Genomic DNA, 18021 nt, shown 5'->3' on the forward strand with positions numbered 1-18021 from the left:
TTCAAAAACACTGGAAAGGACAAACTCTCCTTTTCCTGTCACCTAGAAGAGGAAATTTATTGTGCTGGTGGAAGCTGTCACACACAAAAGTAACACAGGTTTCTTAAAAAACACTGAAAAAACTCTTCTCTCCCTGCAGACGCACAGCTGAGCGCAACAGGGCACTGAGACCCGGCCTCATCCAACCACGGCCTCCCAACGGTCTGTAACGGCCTCCAACGGCCACCGAAGGGTCGGCAGAAAACAGAACGGAGACAAACCCGGCGATGAGATCGACACCCGGCCGGCCAGGCTCGGCCGCGCTGCCTTCCCGCCGCACGGCCCCGCTCCCCACACCGAGAGGTCTCCTCAGCCGCAGGCCAGCCGGGCGGCTGCCGCGGGAGGCGCTGCCGGCAGGGGCCGCCTGGGCCCGGCCACCCCGACCCCCGCCAGCGCCGGCGCGCCGCCCCCCCCCCCCACCCCGGAGACCTGACCCCGCCGCCCGCCCTGGCTCCAGGCCCCCCCGCGCCGCGCGGAGAACCGCGGCACCACGAGCAGAGCGGAGCGGAGCGGCCCAAGGGAAGCCCCCGCCCGCCCCGCGGCCCCCCGGCAGGCAGCCGGGCCCGCCGAGCCCACCTGGCGCCCCGCCGCCAAGGCTAGCTTGGCCCGCTGCGCGCCGGCTCCGGAAGAGGAAAGTGGTGGGAGGGCGCTGCGGGCGGAAGGACCGCCCGCCGGGAGGGAGCAGGGTAGGGAGGCTGGGCTGCGCTGCTCTGCCGGGCCTCGCCGTGCCCAGCCCGTAGCCGCCGCGGCATGAACGGCAGGGGCCCGGTGGCCGGCAGCGGGGCCCGGTCCCGCGGGGGCTGCCTGCGGGCCTACTCGGCGCTGCCGGTGTGGGTGGTGGAGGACCACCAGGACGTGAGTGCCCGGCGCTGGGCGGCGGGGCCGGGCGGGCGGTGGAATAGGGAGTCCCTCAGGTGCTGCATGGGGAGTAGCTGCGTTTGTTTCTTTCCGTCTCCGCGGTGCGGAGGCTTAGTCCGGTAGGTGGAAGCGAGGGGAGGTGCCCGGTGGATCCCCTGTGCAGTCGCTGGCGGCCTCTCGAGAGGATGCGCCTTCCCGCGGTGTAACCGGGGTTTCCCTACTCTGGGCGCTTCCTTGGGAATAGTCCTCGTCTCCACAGCCATGCACAGACCTAAAACTTGCGTTCTTTTTCACTACTGAAACATAAATGAAGTTCAATGCTCAGGTGACCTGAATTTCCTTCCTGATTCAGTGATTCAGGTTAATTAATGCCATGATCGGATTTTGCCATCTTTTTAACCAATTATTGCTGACTTTTTTTTTTTTCCTTTGGGTCGTAGTTGCTATAGTTGAAAGGAAATAGTATCTATATTACACTGCTCTTAGAATTAGCTAGGCATCAGTGCAGTACTTGGAAACTCAACCCTACACAGTGTATGACATGTCGACAGCAAATTGGTAAATATAATCAAATCCTAACAAGCAGAATGACTGCCAGTTGATGAGAAATGTTAAATTTGGAACTTTCCTTTTTTAGTTAAGTAATTAAACAAGGGGGTGAAGAAGGAGTTGCTTTTGAACTGCTTTTTCTGGTTTCCCATATGGTTTGTCTATAGTAGCGTAAGCTGAGGCATTAGTCCTAGGTAAGCAGATTCTTTACCCAGTGGTGCAGAAGCCCACTGATTTCAGTGAGGATTGCTGGGGGCATGAAGACCTTGTGGAGATAAAAATGAAAAATATTAACGCTATCAGTGTCTTGCAAACAGAAATTTTAGTGTAATAAAGTTTATTAAAGAAAATAATGTTCTGAACTTGTAAGTAAATAGTTTTAACACAGGTAATTTTTGCTAAGACTCACTGAAATGTATGATGCTGTGATAGCTGTTTTTCTGTGGTAACCGAGGACTAAGAGTGTCACTGTGATAGGAGTACTGAGATAATGACTATTAATGATTCGTCTTTGTTTTACTCTCTATACTTCTGTTTTCAATTAAATTAACAAAGTCTATTCATACTAAATATACTGAAAACACAGCATATATATCTGTGTATATGCATTGGTCTATCTTGCATAAAGCATATATGGCCTTTCATCCCAAAGTGTAAGAACTTCATAGAAACTTTATGTGGTCCTTTGCTGACACGGATGTTCCTCTAGGGCAAGGTGTCACTAGAAGCATCATACTTTGATTAATAATAACAGCTGATGTAAAGGAAATGTTGTTCTTAATCCAAAGCAGGAGAACTTGCAAGGTTAGAGATCTCAGTCGCTCATGTCTTCCTCCATCCTCTCCTAGTCTCACAATGTGTAGTAACACTTACCTGAGATGAAACTTCAATTGCAAAGATTGTAGATTGTTAGGTCGGCCAGATTACTTCCTTTTTCCAAAGAAGTAAAAGTCATGGATCAGGGAACCCTTGTTATTTTTAACCTTGTTTTATCTACTATTACAGTAGTGTACCTGTAACTGCATATGTAGTGGGTAAACTGAGGAATTTATTACTGGACAGATGGAATACAGTCCAAATTTCAGCTGTCAGTCATGTTTTATGGTTATGCCCACGCAGTACAACAGGATTTGTCTTCTTAATCAGTTTTATGCCAAAAAATTAGCTCTGTTTCTGTTGCAATGTAGAGATCATGTGTAATTGTTGTTGCCCGGTCCTTTTACAGTATTCACATTCTCTGTATAATAGGGCTGTGAGTCACAATCCTTGCTGGATTTGTTCTGGCAGCTAAGGCAGTTAGTGTCCCGTAACTGTGGGAGGGACTCCGTGTACTGCAGTTCAGTGTAAGATGTATCGTGAATCAGCCATCAGTTTTCTCATTTTACCACCCTACATTATTGCACTTCAGTGGTTTGCTGCGCTATAAATTGATGAGTTGCCTCATCTCCTGTTTTTCCCACCTTTGAGTGAAGACCTTCAGCAGGGGATAAGGTTGGGCAGTTGAGAAAGGTAGTCTCTTTATTGCAGCCACTAAATCATGTAGGGATTAGGAATTAAGCCCTTTCTTCAAGGGGAATAAATTAAAAGATCAGCTACAGTTTAAATGATGGTGGGGTCAGTTTTCATTCTCTATCAGTTAACTTCTAAAACACAAGTAATGAGATGTTTTTATCTCCACAGCACCCATGTATGGTGAGGAAGCTTTATAGCATGGAGAAGGCAATGCAGGGGCAATGTTCTGCAGAAGAGGAAAGGCATTCCTGGGGTTCAGCTGTAAATGAAAAAAACTAGGAATTGAGTTGAATGATTAGTGAGAAGAGCTTCTGCAAACAAGACTTCCTATAAAGAAGGAAAGAGGAAGTAGAGCTGTGATTCTTCAGCAGCTTCTCATGTGTGGAACTCTTGGGCTCATAATGATTACAGTCCATGAGCTGTCTTGCCACTGGAGTTGTTTTTCCTTTGTATTGTCTTCCATCTCCTCCTCCCTCTAACTCAAATTCTAAAGGAATAAGAGTGGAACTAGTGTTTTTGCTGTTAAAGCCATTGCATTTTTCAGCTCACTGGTTACAATGGAAATATTTTTATTTGTGTTGTTTTAGGTGCTGCCTTTCATCTATCGTGCCATTGGTTCAAAGCATCTTCCTGCCAGTAACATCAGCTTTGTTCATCTTGATTCCCATCCAGACCTTCTCATTCCTGTGAATATGCCTGCAGACACTGTATTTGACAAAGAAGCTCTTTTTAGGTAAGTCCTGTGTACTGCATGAGCATACTTTGTGTCTACTTCCTGCTGCCTTTGATTTACAGTGAATATTGGTAGGACTGCATAGGACGTATGAACAGAAGATATGTAAATCAGCCTCAAGTTGTTTCTTCTGTCTTTTCACTTTTGCTGAACGCTTTTTTTTTTTTAACGAAAAAAGTTATGTTGGTGTTTTTTGAATGTGGTCAAATATTTGTTGCATATCAAGCCATTTAAGACTTACAAATTTACTTTGTTCAGTTGTTCAGTAGTGTATCATGTTATTAGGCCAATTAGTAGTTCCTCTGAGTAACAGGACAGCACCCTGAGTGGATGCTTTATGTCTGAATAGCTGTGATTTTTAAAACAGCCTTTCTCTTTTCATACTGAAAAATTGACTTTGAGATTGAAATAACATCTCCTACGTTGACATGGTGAATATGTGAAGTTGAACAGGATTTTCCTATTAAGATCATTAAGACCAATCTTTTCCCCCAACTTCTTCGGTAGGTAACAAGCCACAGAGTGATGTTTGCTATTGTCTTTCTTTTCCTCTTTTAAAATAAGTATTGATTACTTCAGTGTTATGGTGGTTTACAGCAATGACAAGATGATGTAATTGGTATGTAAGTAATAGTATCATGCTACCCATAGCCAATATTTTGTTTTCTTTGTTGGATGAATAAGAAGTTTTGTGGGTTATATCGTACACCTAAAAAAATGGTGTGTTGATAATCAGGAAAGTTGCTATTCTGTAGGTGCTGATTGACTCACTTTATTTACTGAGATTATATTTAAAATCTACTTAGAGCAGTTTACAGTAAAATACTCCCTTGAGGTCAGTTTGAAGTTATTTAGAATAGTGTTGATGATGCTCCTTGTACTTTCCTCCGTGTGATGTATCAAGAGAAAAAGGACAACAAATCCATGTAGTTTATACTCGAAGTGCCATACTAAGAGTGAAGCTGATTGCACTCTATAATCCTAACTTTTTAAACGCTACTGTAGACATTTTTGGTCTGTCTTACGAATAAAGATTTCCTTCTTTTTGTTTCTTTGATCATGTGAACCTTACACAGAGCACTAATTTCAGATGATTTGCATGAGGGCTTTCAAGATATGGAAGATGTTTGTTGTGTTCTTGACCATGTTTTACTTACAGGGAAAGTAACAGTATTATCTCCAGTCATTTTCCATTCATTACAGTGAATTAAGTATTGAGAACTGGATTATGCCTGCTGTTTATGCTGGCCATATTTCTCAAGTAGTGTGGCTTCACCCACCATGGGCTCAGCAGATCTCAGAAGGAAAACACCATTTTTTAATTGGGAAAGACATATCAACAACTACCATCAGGTAAATTGTCTGCTGTCATATGCTAGTAATATAAATGCTATCTCTATAGCTTTTCTTTTTTTTTTTTGTATTCTTTGATAAAGATGAAAATTTAATTCGTATTTGTGAGTTCCTTAGGACCTAATATGACTGACTGTTTGTGTGAGTGGGTACAGTTAAAACTGTGCCTTAAATTCTTTTTTTTTATAGGTAATTCTAGCTATTCACATTTCATTTCAGTTACCCAAGTTTTAAATTGGTTCTCTTCATTAAAGTAAAAATCTCAGAAAGCAGTAATTTTTAACAGAGGATTTGGGTAACAGAGGGCAGCAATTAGATCCTCCTCAGTCCTCCCTTATCAGGACAAAACAAACCCAGTTCCCTCAGCTTCCCCATCATGTGCTCTGGCCCCCTAATCACCTTAGCAGCCCTTCTTCGGTTTGTTGTCATCTCTCTTGTCCTGGAGGCCCAACCCTGGGCAGCGTATGTCAAATGTGACCTCACTGGTGCTGAATAAGAGGAGAAATCTCTTCCCTTCCCTTGATGAGTCTGTTTTTCTCATGTGTGTTTTTTTTGTTTGGGTTTTTTCATTGGTTTGTTTTTGTCATTTTTTTTAGGTTAATCTGCTAGTTAAGCAGTGAAACAGGTACACAGGCAGACAGAGAATTCTCCATTCTTTGATAAAGTCAAAACTCAACTGGACGAGGCCCTGGGCAGCCTCATCTAGCTTTGAAGTTAGTTCTGCTTCAATGAGATGATTGACAAGAGACTTCCAGATGTCCCTTCCAATCTTAATCATTCTGTGATTCAAGTTCCAGTGACAGTGCCTCACAATTCTGCAGGATGCAGTCAATGACAATTTCGCATTCACCATATGCACTGCATTGTGATTTTGTACAGCTTGAATGGACATTTACAAATCATGTCTCTTGCCAGCATATCAGAATAAATCTTTTGAGGCACGTTTAACAGAAGACAGCAGAGAAATACTTTGTTTTACCACCTAAAAACACAGAAGCTCTACAATTCTGAATCTGAGGCCTAAAGTAAACCTAAATAATAAGACAAAAGCTAGTGCTTTCAGCTACATTTAACCATGAGAACTAGCACACATGTAGAAAGACTTCATGATGGCTGAATAGCTCTCCCACAGATCCTCTGGTCACCTTAGCTAGCAACCTTGAAAACAACATTTCAAGCTGCCTTTTGAAGATAGTCAAGTATCTTTTCTTTAGGTTCTAGGCTTACAAAAATCATGAAGGAAGAAAGGGAAAGAATCCTCAGAAATGTGAACTTCCTAAAAGTTTTGTTGACAACAGGTGGCTGGATAGGCAATAGATAGCTTAGTGTCCCACTAAGGGAAAGGCTGTAGCATGAGCTCGTGTTGAACCTTGGAGAATTTCTGAGAAGAGGCCCTGTGAATGCCCCATCAACAAGATAAAGTTGTGATCCAGGCTCTCACCTTAGCAGGCTTAGGATAATCCAGCCACAAGACACGGGGGAACTAAGCTTCAAATGTCTGCTGCTCATGAAATTATTTGTCTTTGTGGCTGGTTGATGATGATATCCTGTAATCAAATGAGGCCTTAACACAAGTGAGCAGTTGTTCACACTTCTTCTTAAGCTTGGTTTTTAATCTGAATTTATGATGCTTAAGGTTTAATGTACTGAAATATGGCTTGAAAATAATATTATTTAAATTTTCACTGTAAGTGGAGTTTTTAGTGTTGGTGTGTGTTTGTTTTTAATTACGTGGATTCGATTGATATGTAGCTATTCATCCTCGAGCTACCTGCTCTCCCCCACTTAGAACAGGGAATCTATATTGGTGGTAAAGAAAAGTTAAATGCTACCTATTAATTCATAATATTTTACTTTTACTAAATCTATATCCATGGGTTTCAGGGCAATTCTCAAACACAACTAACAGAATTTTCCTTAAAAAATAGGCAATCCAAGATGAAATATCCATAGCTTTGCAGTCTTATATGCCATAATATTGACAATATCTTGCTAAATTCTGAATGTTGTCTTTAAAATGCAATTCAATGGCAAATCTTAGTAGCACATAATGTAGAATCTTTTTCTTATCCATTAAAAATCTTGTAGGGCTATCATAAAAAATGTAGAGTGAATTTTAATATATTGATTCAGCAATAAAGAAGTATAAAAAAACTTCAATTTAAAAACCTGCAGATTAAAATAAATAATTTTGTGTACACCGTTTTATTGCTTTTGTTACCCATCAATCATCTATTTATTCTTCTCAGAATCCCTTAAGTGCACATGCTTTTTCCTAAGCTCTTTGCAAAGATGTATATTAACTGTGAGTTATTGTCAATTGTAGGGTTACAGGTACAGATCATTACTTTTTAAGTGATGGTCTTTATGTCCCTGCTGATCAGCTAGAAAACCAGAAGCCTTTAAATTTGCATGTCATTCTCATCAGTCCTACTGAAGCATCAAACAGCCGGGAAGAAAATGGCGAAGTAGTATCTGCTAAGAGACTGAAGCTAAATACAGATGACACAGCAAGCACCGCTTCTGCCTCTTCATCAGTGGCTCCTGGTGACCTTGATCACAGCACCCCAAGTCTGAAGAAAAAGGAAGTACAAAATGCAAGTGCCCTGAACAAGGCAGAAACATTGTCAGAGTGCTCAGCATCAGGCTCTCTCAGAAACAGTGAATGCCCAATAAGGGAAGTTGTTAAAGATGTCTGCCAAATACTGCAGAAAGGGGATGCATATGTTTTAGACATTGACTTAGATTTTTTTTCAGTTAAAAATCCGTTCAAAGAAATGTACACACAGGTGAGCATGACAATGGAGAGGCCTCTTACCATTCACGAAAGAGTACCAGTCCTAGCATTTATGTCTATGGAGAAACTTTCATCTAAGCTAAATTAGCAGATCAGCTGATCATGATTAATGAATCATGGTAATATTTGAAGGAGAGACATTCTAAGGGAATGTACACTCCAAAGAAGTACAACAACCTAGTAGGGGTAGATCCTTATATTTGAAAGAGGTATTGAGTGCACGTTCAAGCTCAAAGATGTATGGCTCACTTCTGCTTGTTGCTTGGGACATAAAAGCTATGCTTGGGTTTCCAAAGGTAGTGTTCCGAATACCCACAGCAAGATTCATCAGGGAGGCATGACAGATTGTATCATTTTTTTACCTCCAAAGAGTGGTAGCTTGTCCTGATGAGACGCTGTTAACTCTCATTTCCTTTGTCTGAACTGCTGAGTATAAGGGTGAGCAAGCAGCTGTTCTCTCTGATGCGATGGCTCTGAGCTTAAGACTCTGCCTTGTATTGCATTTATTTACTTGCCTACACAGCAAAGGTAGCTCACCTGTATAGAGTCATAAATATGTAGATCCTCAAAGGTGCAAAGCAGTTAGCAGCTTTTCTTGACATGAGCGTGATTTTTAGGAACTAATCTGCCCTGATAATCAGGTGTGGCATTTAGGTTTACAAATTCTTCTGCAATATCCTGACTGTTTTTAGCATTTAAATCTCTTTCGAACACTGTTTTAACTTCAGCCTATGCTGGAGAACATCTGACATCTTTGAGTTTCAGCTAGACTACTGCTTCCTTGTTCGCCGTAAAGAAGTGAATATAGTGTCCCTGCCCTCTGTTAGCTTCTGACATTCAGTGTTTAGGATCACAGTATCTTCAGACAATGTGCAATGCCAGTTGTTCTGAATCACAAAGAGAAGCGTACAGCAAAGGGAAAGCACCGTGGGGGTCTTGCCATATAAGAGTAAAATTCAATACCTCTCTTAGGTAAAATACATTCTGAATAAAATAATGGAGGAGTTTGGGGTTTTTTTTTTGTTTGGTTGTTTTTGGGGGGGTTGGTTGTGTGGCGATAGGGTTTTTTTGTTTTGTTTCTTGTGCCTTTTTTGGTTTTGTGCTATGATAGGTTCTCAGTTCTAGGAACAAGTTTTGGAGGTGGACTTGTGCAGAGCACCCAGTGTACCTTTTTTGATATAACAATTTCATTTGCAGTTAATATTTCTTAACTAGGTTCCCTCTATTGTAAATTACAATAATTCCAGCCAAAAATTTTTCACAAGTTAACACTTGAAATGTAACAAACAAGGAAAAGCTAAAAAGCAAGTATGGTTCACCAATACAAAGAGTATTGTCTTCCCACCAAAAAAAGTCTAAAATCCAAAACATTGCCCTAAAGATGCTTTGTATTTTTGTAAAAATTGACTAGTCTATCCTTTCTTTCTCTCTCTACTCCTGAAAAATTCATGAGTGTTCACCTTTTGAATGCTGTTAAATAAATAATGAGATCTGTTTATCCTTGATTAGTTAAACCTGAATATTATCAAGGAGTAGGGCTGACAAGCCCCTGTAATAGTTTACTTGTGAACTTGACCAACAAGCCTGAAACCTTTACCTTTACAATCATACTTTCCTGTTGGTTTTGTCTGCCTAAATCTGCTATCTCAGTTTTACTCAGCATCCCATTGGGACCATAGTTCAGCAAAATGTATGTTTAAAATCAGAGACTCTTTAACTAACAGACTGTAAATACTTAGCTTTTAAAGCTGTGTTCTTGCAGTCAGGTTTAAAGTTAAGCAATTGCAAAATCTTTGGCTGAGGCCATGAACTATTGCTTTCTCAAGCCTCACAGCCTCTTCACCTGTATTTATAGAGAGTTGTCTGCAGTACTGGAGTAGCAGAATGATCTTAGTGATCAAATTCTTTTTTTGAAGGAGGGCTTTGTTTCTCAACTGAAGAGCCTAATTTTTTACCTCTTTTTTCTTTTTCAAAGACAGAATATGAGCTTTTGCAAGAGTTGTACAATTTCAAGAAGCCTCATAGAAATGCAACAGAGGTATGGTATTTCCTTGTGGGATGTATGAGGGAATGATTCTTTTGATATACCCAATAAAAATGAGTTACGACAAGGAAGGAACCCATGAAAGGTGCTTAATGAAGTGGTCTCCAATTAAGCTATACAGCATGCTGAATGCTAATCAGCATCATCTTAGGAGTTCTTTCCTATTAAACATTTTGGTTAAATGTGTGAACTGCATAAATATTTAGCGTGAGTGTGAAAATCAATTTCTGTAAACAAGTGGTAACTGACAAGGAAGAAATGAAAACAGTCATCTGCAATCTTGTTCTTTTTATGGCTCAACAGGGCTTTTGTTTGGGGGTTTTTTTGTGGGTTTTTTGTTTGTTTGGGTTTTTTTCTTCCCTCCAGGCTCTCCCCTTCCTTGCCATAGTTGCTCTTCCTTGACAGTCAGAGCTGTGCTGAGTGCCTAACTGGTATTTTACCTATTTACTTAGATGTGGAAAGGACAGTGTTATACCACTGTAATGTACTTTTCATTGTATGCGTTGCATGCTTCTGAATCATGGAAATGTAAGCCTGCTGTAGCTGCCAAAATAGCCATTCAGCTCTGAGCCCAAACCGTGGAGACAGCCATGTTAATGGTCACTACACCAAGTAATTTCTAAACAAGATCTTGTCTTTGCTTTCATAATGTCATCTGAACACTGTTACAGAGAGATTCAACACATATAATTATCACAGATTAATGAATCCTAATTAAGATTGTCAAATTGATTTTCATGTTTCTTAGTCAATCAGCAATAAAAACAGTTACCTATTTAAAAGGTAGTTAAATGTGAAAGGGGTAAACACTTGTGATTTAAGTTCCCAATATGGTTTCAGGGCATAAATTATTTACAGAAGGTAACAAATTTATAGGAGGCAACTGAAATGGTTAGCAGACAGTGAGTAATGGATAGGTATAGAACTGAACAAGGCAAGACCAGATTCATGGATGGTTTTATAGTTAGACAGTCGATTTAAAGGGTTTGAAGGTAGAAAACTAGTGAACTTTGTGTTTTTCAAAGTTTCAGAAAATATCCTAGATGTCTAGTCTCTTAAAGTTCCAGAGTATGGTTACACTTCTATCATACTACAAGATAATATTGTGTTGTTTTGGGGTTTTTTGTTTGGTTTTGTTTTTTAAGTAGTATAGAGGGGGATCGGACGTGTCTTTAAGGTTAGTTACTGGTGATTCTTAGAAAAGTCTCTTACTCATATCCCAGGACAGAATCATAAAGCTGTACTTCATGAATGATTGATAACCCCTCAGCTCCTCTTAAAAATGAGCCCAGAGTTGACATCATTGGCCAAAAGAAGCAGCATCTGTTATATGATACAGCCAGCAGAATCCTAAGAGGGAATTGTTATGTTCTTAATTGTTACCTATCTATTCCAAAGTGCTTTTTAATTTCCTTCACACACCACTGCACTGAGCATTTTTAATACCAAATATGCCAAGCATTGCTTTTCATTTGATATGTTAGGTAGGATCTCTTTCTGCAAATGTTTGGTATGCACAACTGTATTCATGTATGTAGCCTTACTCCAAGAAGACTGCCTCTTATGTGTTCTGGACTTTTTAAGAAAGGGCATAAACCTTTGTAGGATCAGAGCAATAACTGACATTTTAAATTAATTCCATGTCCTTTCAGGCATACAGAGTTGCAAGAACCTCAAAACATCAAATTTTGTTTTGTTTTTCTGAAAATGCATTTGATTTAATAGGGTTTTTTTTAACTGAAAAAAATTTAAAAATGTAAAGCTTGTACTCATCTGAGCATTTCAGCGCTATAGAAACAAATCCAACAATTAGTCATATACAGTTTCTTAGCTCTCCCCAGTGTATTCTGCCAGAATGTAGATGTGGCTTTTTTTTATTTGTTGTGGGAAAGACAGAGCAAAGAGAGGTGATTTATTCTGAAGGTATAGCAGCTCCTGCAGGCATTCATTCTGATCCTCTTGAAAAGATGTTTTGTATTAATGAATCAGTTGTTTCTGAGTCCCCACTTTCAGTAGATCAATCATTTCAGAATTTAAATCATAGGCTAAGCCATGACATTCTTACTTCTTTTTTTCCTAACATACTTTTATATGTGCTTATTTAAAGGAGGGCTTGCTGGATTGTGTTGAAAACCGTGTTCATCAGCTAGAAGATCTGGAAGCAGCATTTGCAGATTTGTGTGACAGTGATGACGAGGAGACCCTACAGAAGTGGGCTTCATATCCTGGGTAGGAGATTTCTAAATGGCTTAAAATGCAAGCAGTAGTTGGGGAACTGATTAGCCCAGCACTTTGCTAACAGAAAAGGAGAGAGGCTGGATAGGATCTATGCAAGGCTACCATTTTTCCTTTAGTTCTAGAGGAGAAAGAGTCAGACAAAACAAGAGGAAAGGCAGCCTGCTGTCTTCAGTGCCATGGTAAGCCTTCCAAGATAAGCCTTGTACAGCTTCATGCAAATTCTGTTGTCTGTGGAGGGAGGCACATTTGGTGACTAAAATTTTAGTGATCTGTGTGAAGCAGAGCTCTCAAAAAAGCAACAAACTACGGAGGATATGGAGAAGAACTTCTTTGGTGCTCCTGAACGTTCTGCTTTCTGTGGAAAAATGGAAGTGAATGAAAGGCTGTACCTGAGCAACGGTGTCCACAAAACATCTCAGCAGCATCCACTATGCTTTTAAACTAAATGTTTTCAGCTGAAAAGAAACAGAAAAAGTCCGAGCTTTCCCTTGATAGGAAAATCACTCATTTTCCCCATCAAATGCAGCAGTTATTGCCAGACCTGTGTAACAGTGACCACAAGCATTTCCTATCAAGTTCATACAACTTTGAGCTACAACAGCTTCTCTCCAGGTCTGCCCTAAAAGAAGCGCAAAGAGGTCTTGCCAGAGGCAGGTATGAGTGTAGGGGCTTTCTAAGAAAGACTTGGTGAAACAGTACAATAGTACTGATAATTTCCATTTTTCTGAGGTGCAAGATGACACAGAGGGGCAAATTTCATGTTCAAATCCTAGGCCATGATAACTTCTACTTTCTTCTTTTCTCTCCCTCCCTCTCCCTCTCTCTCTTTTTTTTTTTTTTTTTAAACCACTTAAGGTAAATATGTGTGTTTCCAACTGTTTATGTAACAAGTTTTGGTTTTGTTTTAACTCCAGAATGAAGCCACTTGTTCAACTAGTTCACAGTTTGAAAACCAGGATGGAAAGCCCAGACTACGAAATGGTAGGTGACTAGGTAAAAGAGCAGGAAGTAGACAGATTTCAAAAGCATAGCTTCAACAGGGAGGGAAAAGATCATGCTTCATTTCAGACTTGCTTCTTGATTCAGGACTTTGTGAGATTTTGGTAGTTTGTTTTTTTGTTTGTTTTTTTTTTGTCTTATTACTTAGGCCAGCTTTTCTTTTTAAAGCTTCTAAAATTCTACTCTGCTTGTCTATATTTAGGCAACATTAATGTGATCTTTCAGGACTGTGATCTTTCAGGACTGTGATGTCTCAGGCTGCTTCCTGTGAAGGAAGGTTTTGTTTCACCAGGGTCTGTTGATATACTTCATAGAACTTAACTTAAAGTACCTATTTGTAAAAGATCAGACCTATTATCTTCAAGGGCTGCAGCATACTCTGAATTCATAGGAGAGGTACAGTGTACTGGAGATAATGAAACAATCCATACAACCTCCAGAATTTTATTCTTTTTGTTTAAAGAACAAGTTGGCGAAAAAAAAAACCCAACTCTTACTGCCTGAAGAGGTGTAAGTTACCTACTGGGCTGGGGATGGTATCTTAGAGACTTTTTACACAGATAAGCTATATCAATAATTCATCAACAGAAATTAAATCTGTTTAATTTACATGTAGGTCCATCAGGCTGGTCTGACCTGTGATTATATGGAGCTTCCTCACCATGTTAGCACTGAAGAGGAGATTGAAGGCCTCATACAATCCATTAAAGTTCTACTAAAAGATATGCCTAAGCCCACGCTTGTGACAGTTGCTCGGTAAGACTATGTAGAAACTTTTACTTTAAAATGCTCAGACTGTGCTTACGAAGCTAAATAATTCTATCAATATAGCACTGGTTGGCACACTTAAATTCTGTCATGAAGTGGAAGCCTTACAGTGTAGTGAAAATTGACATTTGAAAATGTTGATCGTAAGGCAGTGACAGTGTCTACACAGCTAAGGGAAGGTTCTGTGCTGATGGCCAGTTTTAGTGGACTTCGGACTAGCTAGCACAGATTTCAAAAGCAGTGAAAACATGATGATTTAATGAGCTTCAGCAGAGGGTATATAAAGCCTGTGATGTGGCCTTGTGTTTGTTGAGATTGATAGCTGTCACTGGGGTTCATACATCTCCACTACTTTTTATTACTTGTGTTAGTTAGAGCAAAGCTAGCTTGGACAAGCCTGCATGGGCTGAAATCACACCGTCCTTAGTCTCTTGCTCTAGGGTTTATTGTACTACAGATAGGATTTCTGTTTTCAGTGAAACTTCTGATGGAAGTGGTTTTCATCTAATAGGCTGGAAGGGATTTATATTCTAGAAAGCTCTAGTAAAGCTTTGTATGAGGTAAAAGTTATGTTTCTAGGACTGTAAGGATAGCATTTGGGAGAACAGGATGGAGTTGATGCCAGGGACCTGGGAGAACCAGGGATCTGTCCTGGGAAAACTTAATTTGAAGACCACAGTGTATCTGACAAACTGTTGTAATTTAATCACTTCAAAAATACTAATTGTGCCCTTAAAGGGCAGGCAACAATAGCAGAAGCTGACATGAAATTGTTTTTGTCAACAAGAAATAGTGTGGCTAATACCTACAATAAAAGAAAGCTGTATTTCCTGTGCCAGCTGCAGGGTTATCATCCACTGTTGCAGAGAAAATACAGAATTGTTTATGTAGATCTTGACAGGTACAAATTCCAAGAAATGTCAGCTCTGCTTTTTTACTAGTAGCTGTTTGCAGTTCACTAGTAGATACTGTAAATAATGTTATATCCCAGGGATTGTAAAGATTTGATTTTCAAGTTTTCCTACCTTTTTAGTAGTAGCATTTGAATTTTTCAATCTTAACTTTCCACCAGTCCTTTAATTAGATCATTTGCTTGAACTTTGACTGCCAACATGTTCTGTCAGAGTCAGGAAGAGAGTAGAATTGGAAGGATGAACAGGTCACATTCCTAATCTGCTCCAGACTTTCTATTCCACTTCAGGCAAACTGTTACTGTTGAAAGTAGTGAGAAGAAGCACAGCACTACTCTTTGAAGGGATACTGGGAGGCAGAACTCACCACAGTTTGAAAGTAGCTTCAGCCTAGACACAGAGCATTACAAGAATACAAAATGTGATGATGGTGATATCTGTGCTCTCTCATGCTTTTTTCAACTCCTTGTTACAGATCAAGTTTGGATGACTATTGCCCTTCAGAGCAGGTTGATGTCATTCAAGAGAAGGTTCTCAGTTTACTAAGTTCGGTGTATGGCACCCTGGATGTGCACTTAGATCACTTAAGCACCTCATCTTCATAGTGACCTTTCTTCATGTGTTGCCCTCTAATGCAGTGGATTAATTTAAATTGCATATTAGCTATGGTTGCAAGGGGAAAAATACTGTTATTTCAGCAGGTGGCACTAGAACCCAAGCTGACCAAGAGCTAGTTTTGAGTTGCATTGCTTTCTCCAAGTCAGCTGCATCTGAACTGTTACCTGTTTGGCTTTGTTCAGATTAGTTCTGTGATTATTATTTTTACTGTCTTGCTTGTTCTTAATATTGGTGCAAGAGAAACTGGTTTTTGTCCATAAAATGTATTTTTTCACCTGATTTCTTTAAGTGTCTTTTAAAAAAAAAAAAAAATGTAACTTCTTAAAATAAATGGATTTCTTTTATGTACTTAATTTTTTTTAATGGAGTTTGGTGAGTAACAGACATGTTCCTGAGTTGCATTGTACCTTTTAAAAAATTATTTCAATAATGCCAGTAAGACATTAGGTTTACATAGTGATCTTTCTTAACTGCTGTGCTCGAGATGACCAGGCATCCCCCTCTCATTTCTCTAGAGCAGCTTATGGCTTCTGCCCCATCCACAGAATATCATTTATATTTATACTCCGTAGCATTAATATTGTCTTATTTTGCCTTAGAGTCTTTCATTGGTGATTCAGATAATATCCCTGATGTACAGACATTGGCTTGGTATTTTCATTTTTACTTATTTTTGAGAATAAAAAGTATTGAGTGCATGTGCATGCTTTTATCTGTTGAATCCTGTAAGGAGTTGAATTGATGATTTCTTCAGAAACAAAGATTTAACTTCACTGAAGTCAGCAGCAAAACCTTCTGTGCCAGGTTTTCGCTCATTTCAGTATTGCTATTTGGAAAATAACAGGTTTAGAATCATTTAATTTAGAAAGCAATCTGGTTCTAGAGAAAACTGCCACTTCCAGAGGAAAAAAAAACCCACAGGATTTATTTGGGAATGAAACTGAAACGGGAAAGAGAAAATAGAATATTGTCTTTTATTATGAATAAATTTTGTTTGTAATTTCTTCTGAAATACTTAAGTTCATTTGTTATCATTAGTATTTGCTCTACAGAGACTTTGTGCACTTTTACAGTTTTTTACTACTTCTGCTGTTGATATAAATCACTATATTGTAGATTGTAAATATATAATTATTTTAAAATATTTCTTCCAGTAGAATAAATTCCATGACCATGGACCCATTTTCTTATGCATTCTGTCACAAAGACGTGGCTAGCCTTGGATCCAAGATCCTTAATACTCCATAAACATCCGTACATTGCATACAGAAACTGAGTCAGATCACGTACTGCTTGTGTAAAGTTTTTAGGTTTTTGTTTTTTCTAAAGTAAGAGATGCTCTTTGCTGGGCTTTGAATAAGGTTGTAGAAAACAAAAAAAACATTGCATTAAAGGTGCCAGGGGTACTCCTGCGCTGTGGAGAATTATGTTAGCCCCAGAAAGAGAAGAGTGCAGGGTGCGATAGCACAGTTCTGCCTGGCTAACTGGTATTCTGCTTCCATGTCCTGAAACAGAGCCCCTGCAGCACATCAGCTTGTACCTGGTGCAGGTGCCCAGGTGCTGGCAGCAGCAGCAGCAGCAGCAGCGGGGGGCAAGGCTGCAGGGGCGGCCTCTGTGAGGAGCAGCTGAGGCTGCCCCATGCTGGACACAGCTGGTTCCAGCCAACTCCAGCCGGCTCCAGCGGCCCCACTGCAGGGCACAGCTGAGCCCCGCAGCCACGGGCGGGCGCCTCGGGGAAAGCCTGGGTAAGAAAGGGCAGAACGCTGCCCGGCAGCCAGGGCTGTCTGAGGGAAACAGGGTGAGAAACAGCCCTGCGAGCCCCGAGGGGAGAGCAGGAGGAGGAGGAGGTGCTCCAGGCGCCCCAGCAGAGATGCCCCTGTGGCCCCGGGAGGGACCCCGGTGGGGCAGGTGTTTCCCTGTGGCCCATGGGAGAGGACTGTACCAGAGGAGGTTGATATTTCCTGAAGGAACAGCAGCCCATGGAACACTCCATGTTGGAGCAGGGGAGAAGTGTGAGGAGGAAGGGGTAGCAGGGAGGAGCTGTTCCCTGTCCCATCCCATCACTGTCCTTGAAAATGTCCTGAGCATGCCCTGGGAGCTCAGATATTCAGGGGCAGGCCCAGACAACACAGCCCCTTGGAACCATGGCTGTAACGAGGGTGACTTCTCCCCACCCTCCGTCAGGTTTGTCCTGCACTAGCTTTTCTCACTGCCAGGATGTGCCCAGGCTCTCAAGTCAGCCTAGTCCCAGGGATGCAGCCCTGCTACCGACTCTCTAATGCTCCAGTTGTTTCCAAAGGAAGTAACGGTGGAAATGGGAAGGTCCGTGGCCATATAAGACAATGCAATGAGGCGACAACCCTCACAGGATAGCTGGAGGGAAGGAGCAGAGGGGAAAAGTTGCTGCTGCTGAGCCAGTTGTCTGTCCCATCTTTCTGACTACAAGAGGAAAGATACCTGTCAGTCCTCTAATGAGCTCTTCATTTATGAGTGTGGTGGGTTAACCCCACCATCCCATCTAGATGATCTAGATTTAGATCTAGATATATAGATATGGACTTTATTTACGACATTGAATCAAATTAGTTTCTTGGCTCAGAAT

The 18021-nt window shown here is 40.8% G+C and overlaps 1 protein-coding gene across 1 annotated transcript; it reads left to right on the forward strand.

Annotated features, from left to right (window-relative positions):
- The first annotated feature begins 789 nt into the window (after positions 1-789).
- Positions 790-16595, forward strand: C2H5orf22 (chromosome 2 C5orf22 homolog). Its single transcript, XM_050890886.1, has 9 exons — positions 790-894; positions 3546-3691; positions 4895-5044; positions 7371-7833; positions 9817-9879; positions 11993-12114; positions 13038-13104; positions 13739-13878; positions 15277-16595. Exons 1-9 carry the CDS (start codon positions 790-792, stop codon positions 15404-15406), a joined length of 1386 nt encoding a protein of 461 aa, XP_050746843.1. The 3' UTR covers positions 15407-16595.
- The last annotated feature ends 1426 nt before the right edge of the window (positions 16596-18021 follow it).

This window comes from Gymnogyps californianus, chromosome 2 (genome assembly GCF_018139145.2).
Source record: "Gymnogyps californianus isolate 813 chromosome 2, ASM1813914v2, whole genome shotgun sequence".
Classification (NCBI taxonomy): domain Eukaryota; kingdom Metazoa; phylum Chordata; class Aves; order Accipitriformes; family Cathartidae; genus Gymnogyps; species Gymnogyps californianus.

Excerpts from the sequence above, each read along its gene's own strand:
- C2H5orf22 (XM_050890886.1), top strand. The coding sequence starts at position 790 with ATGAACGGCAGGGGCCCGGTGGCCGGCAGCGGGGCCCGGTCCCGCGGG. Across the intron at positions 5,045-7,370 it reads ATATCAACAACTACCATCAG|GGTTACAGGTACAGATCATT; the intron begins GTAAATTGTCTG and ends TGTCAATTGTAG. Across the intron at positions 12,115-13,037 it reads AAGTGGGCTTCATATCCTGG|AATGAAGCCACTTGTTCAAC; the intron begins GTAGGAGATTTC and ends TTTTAACTCCAG.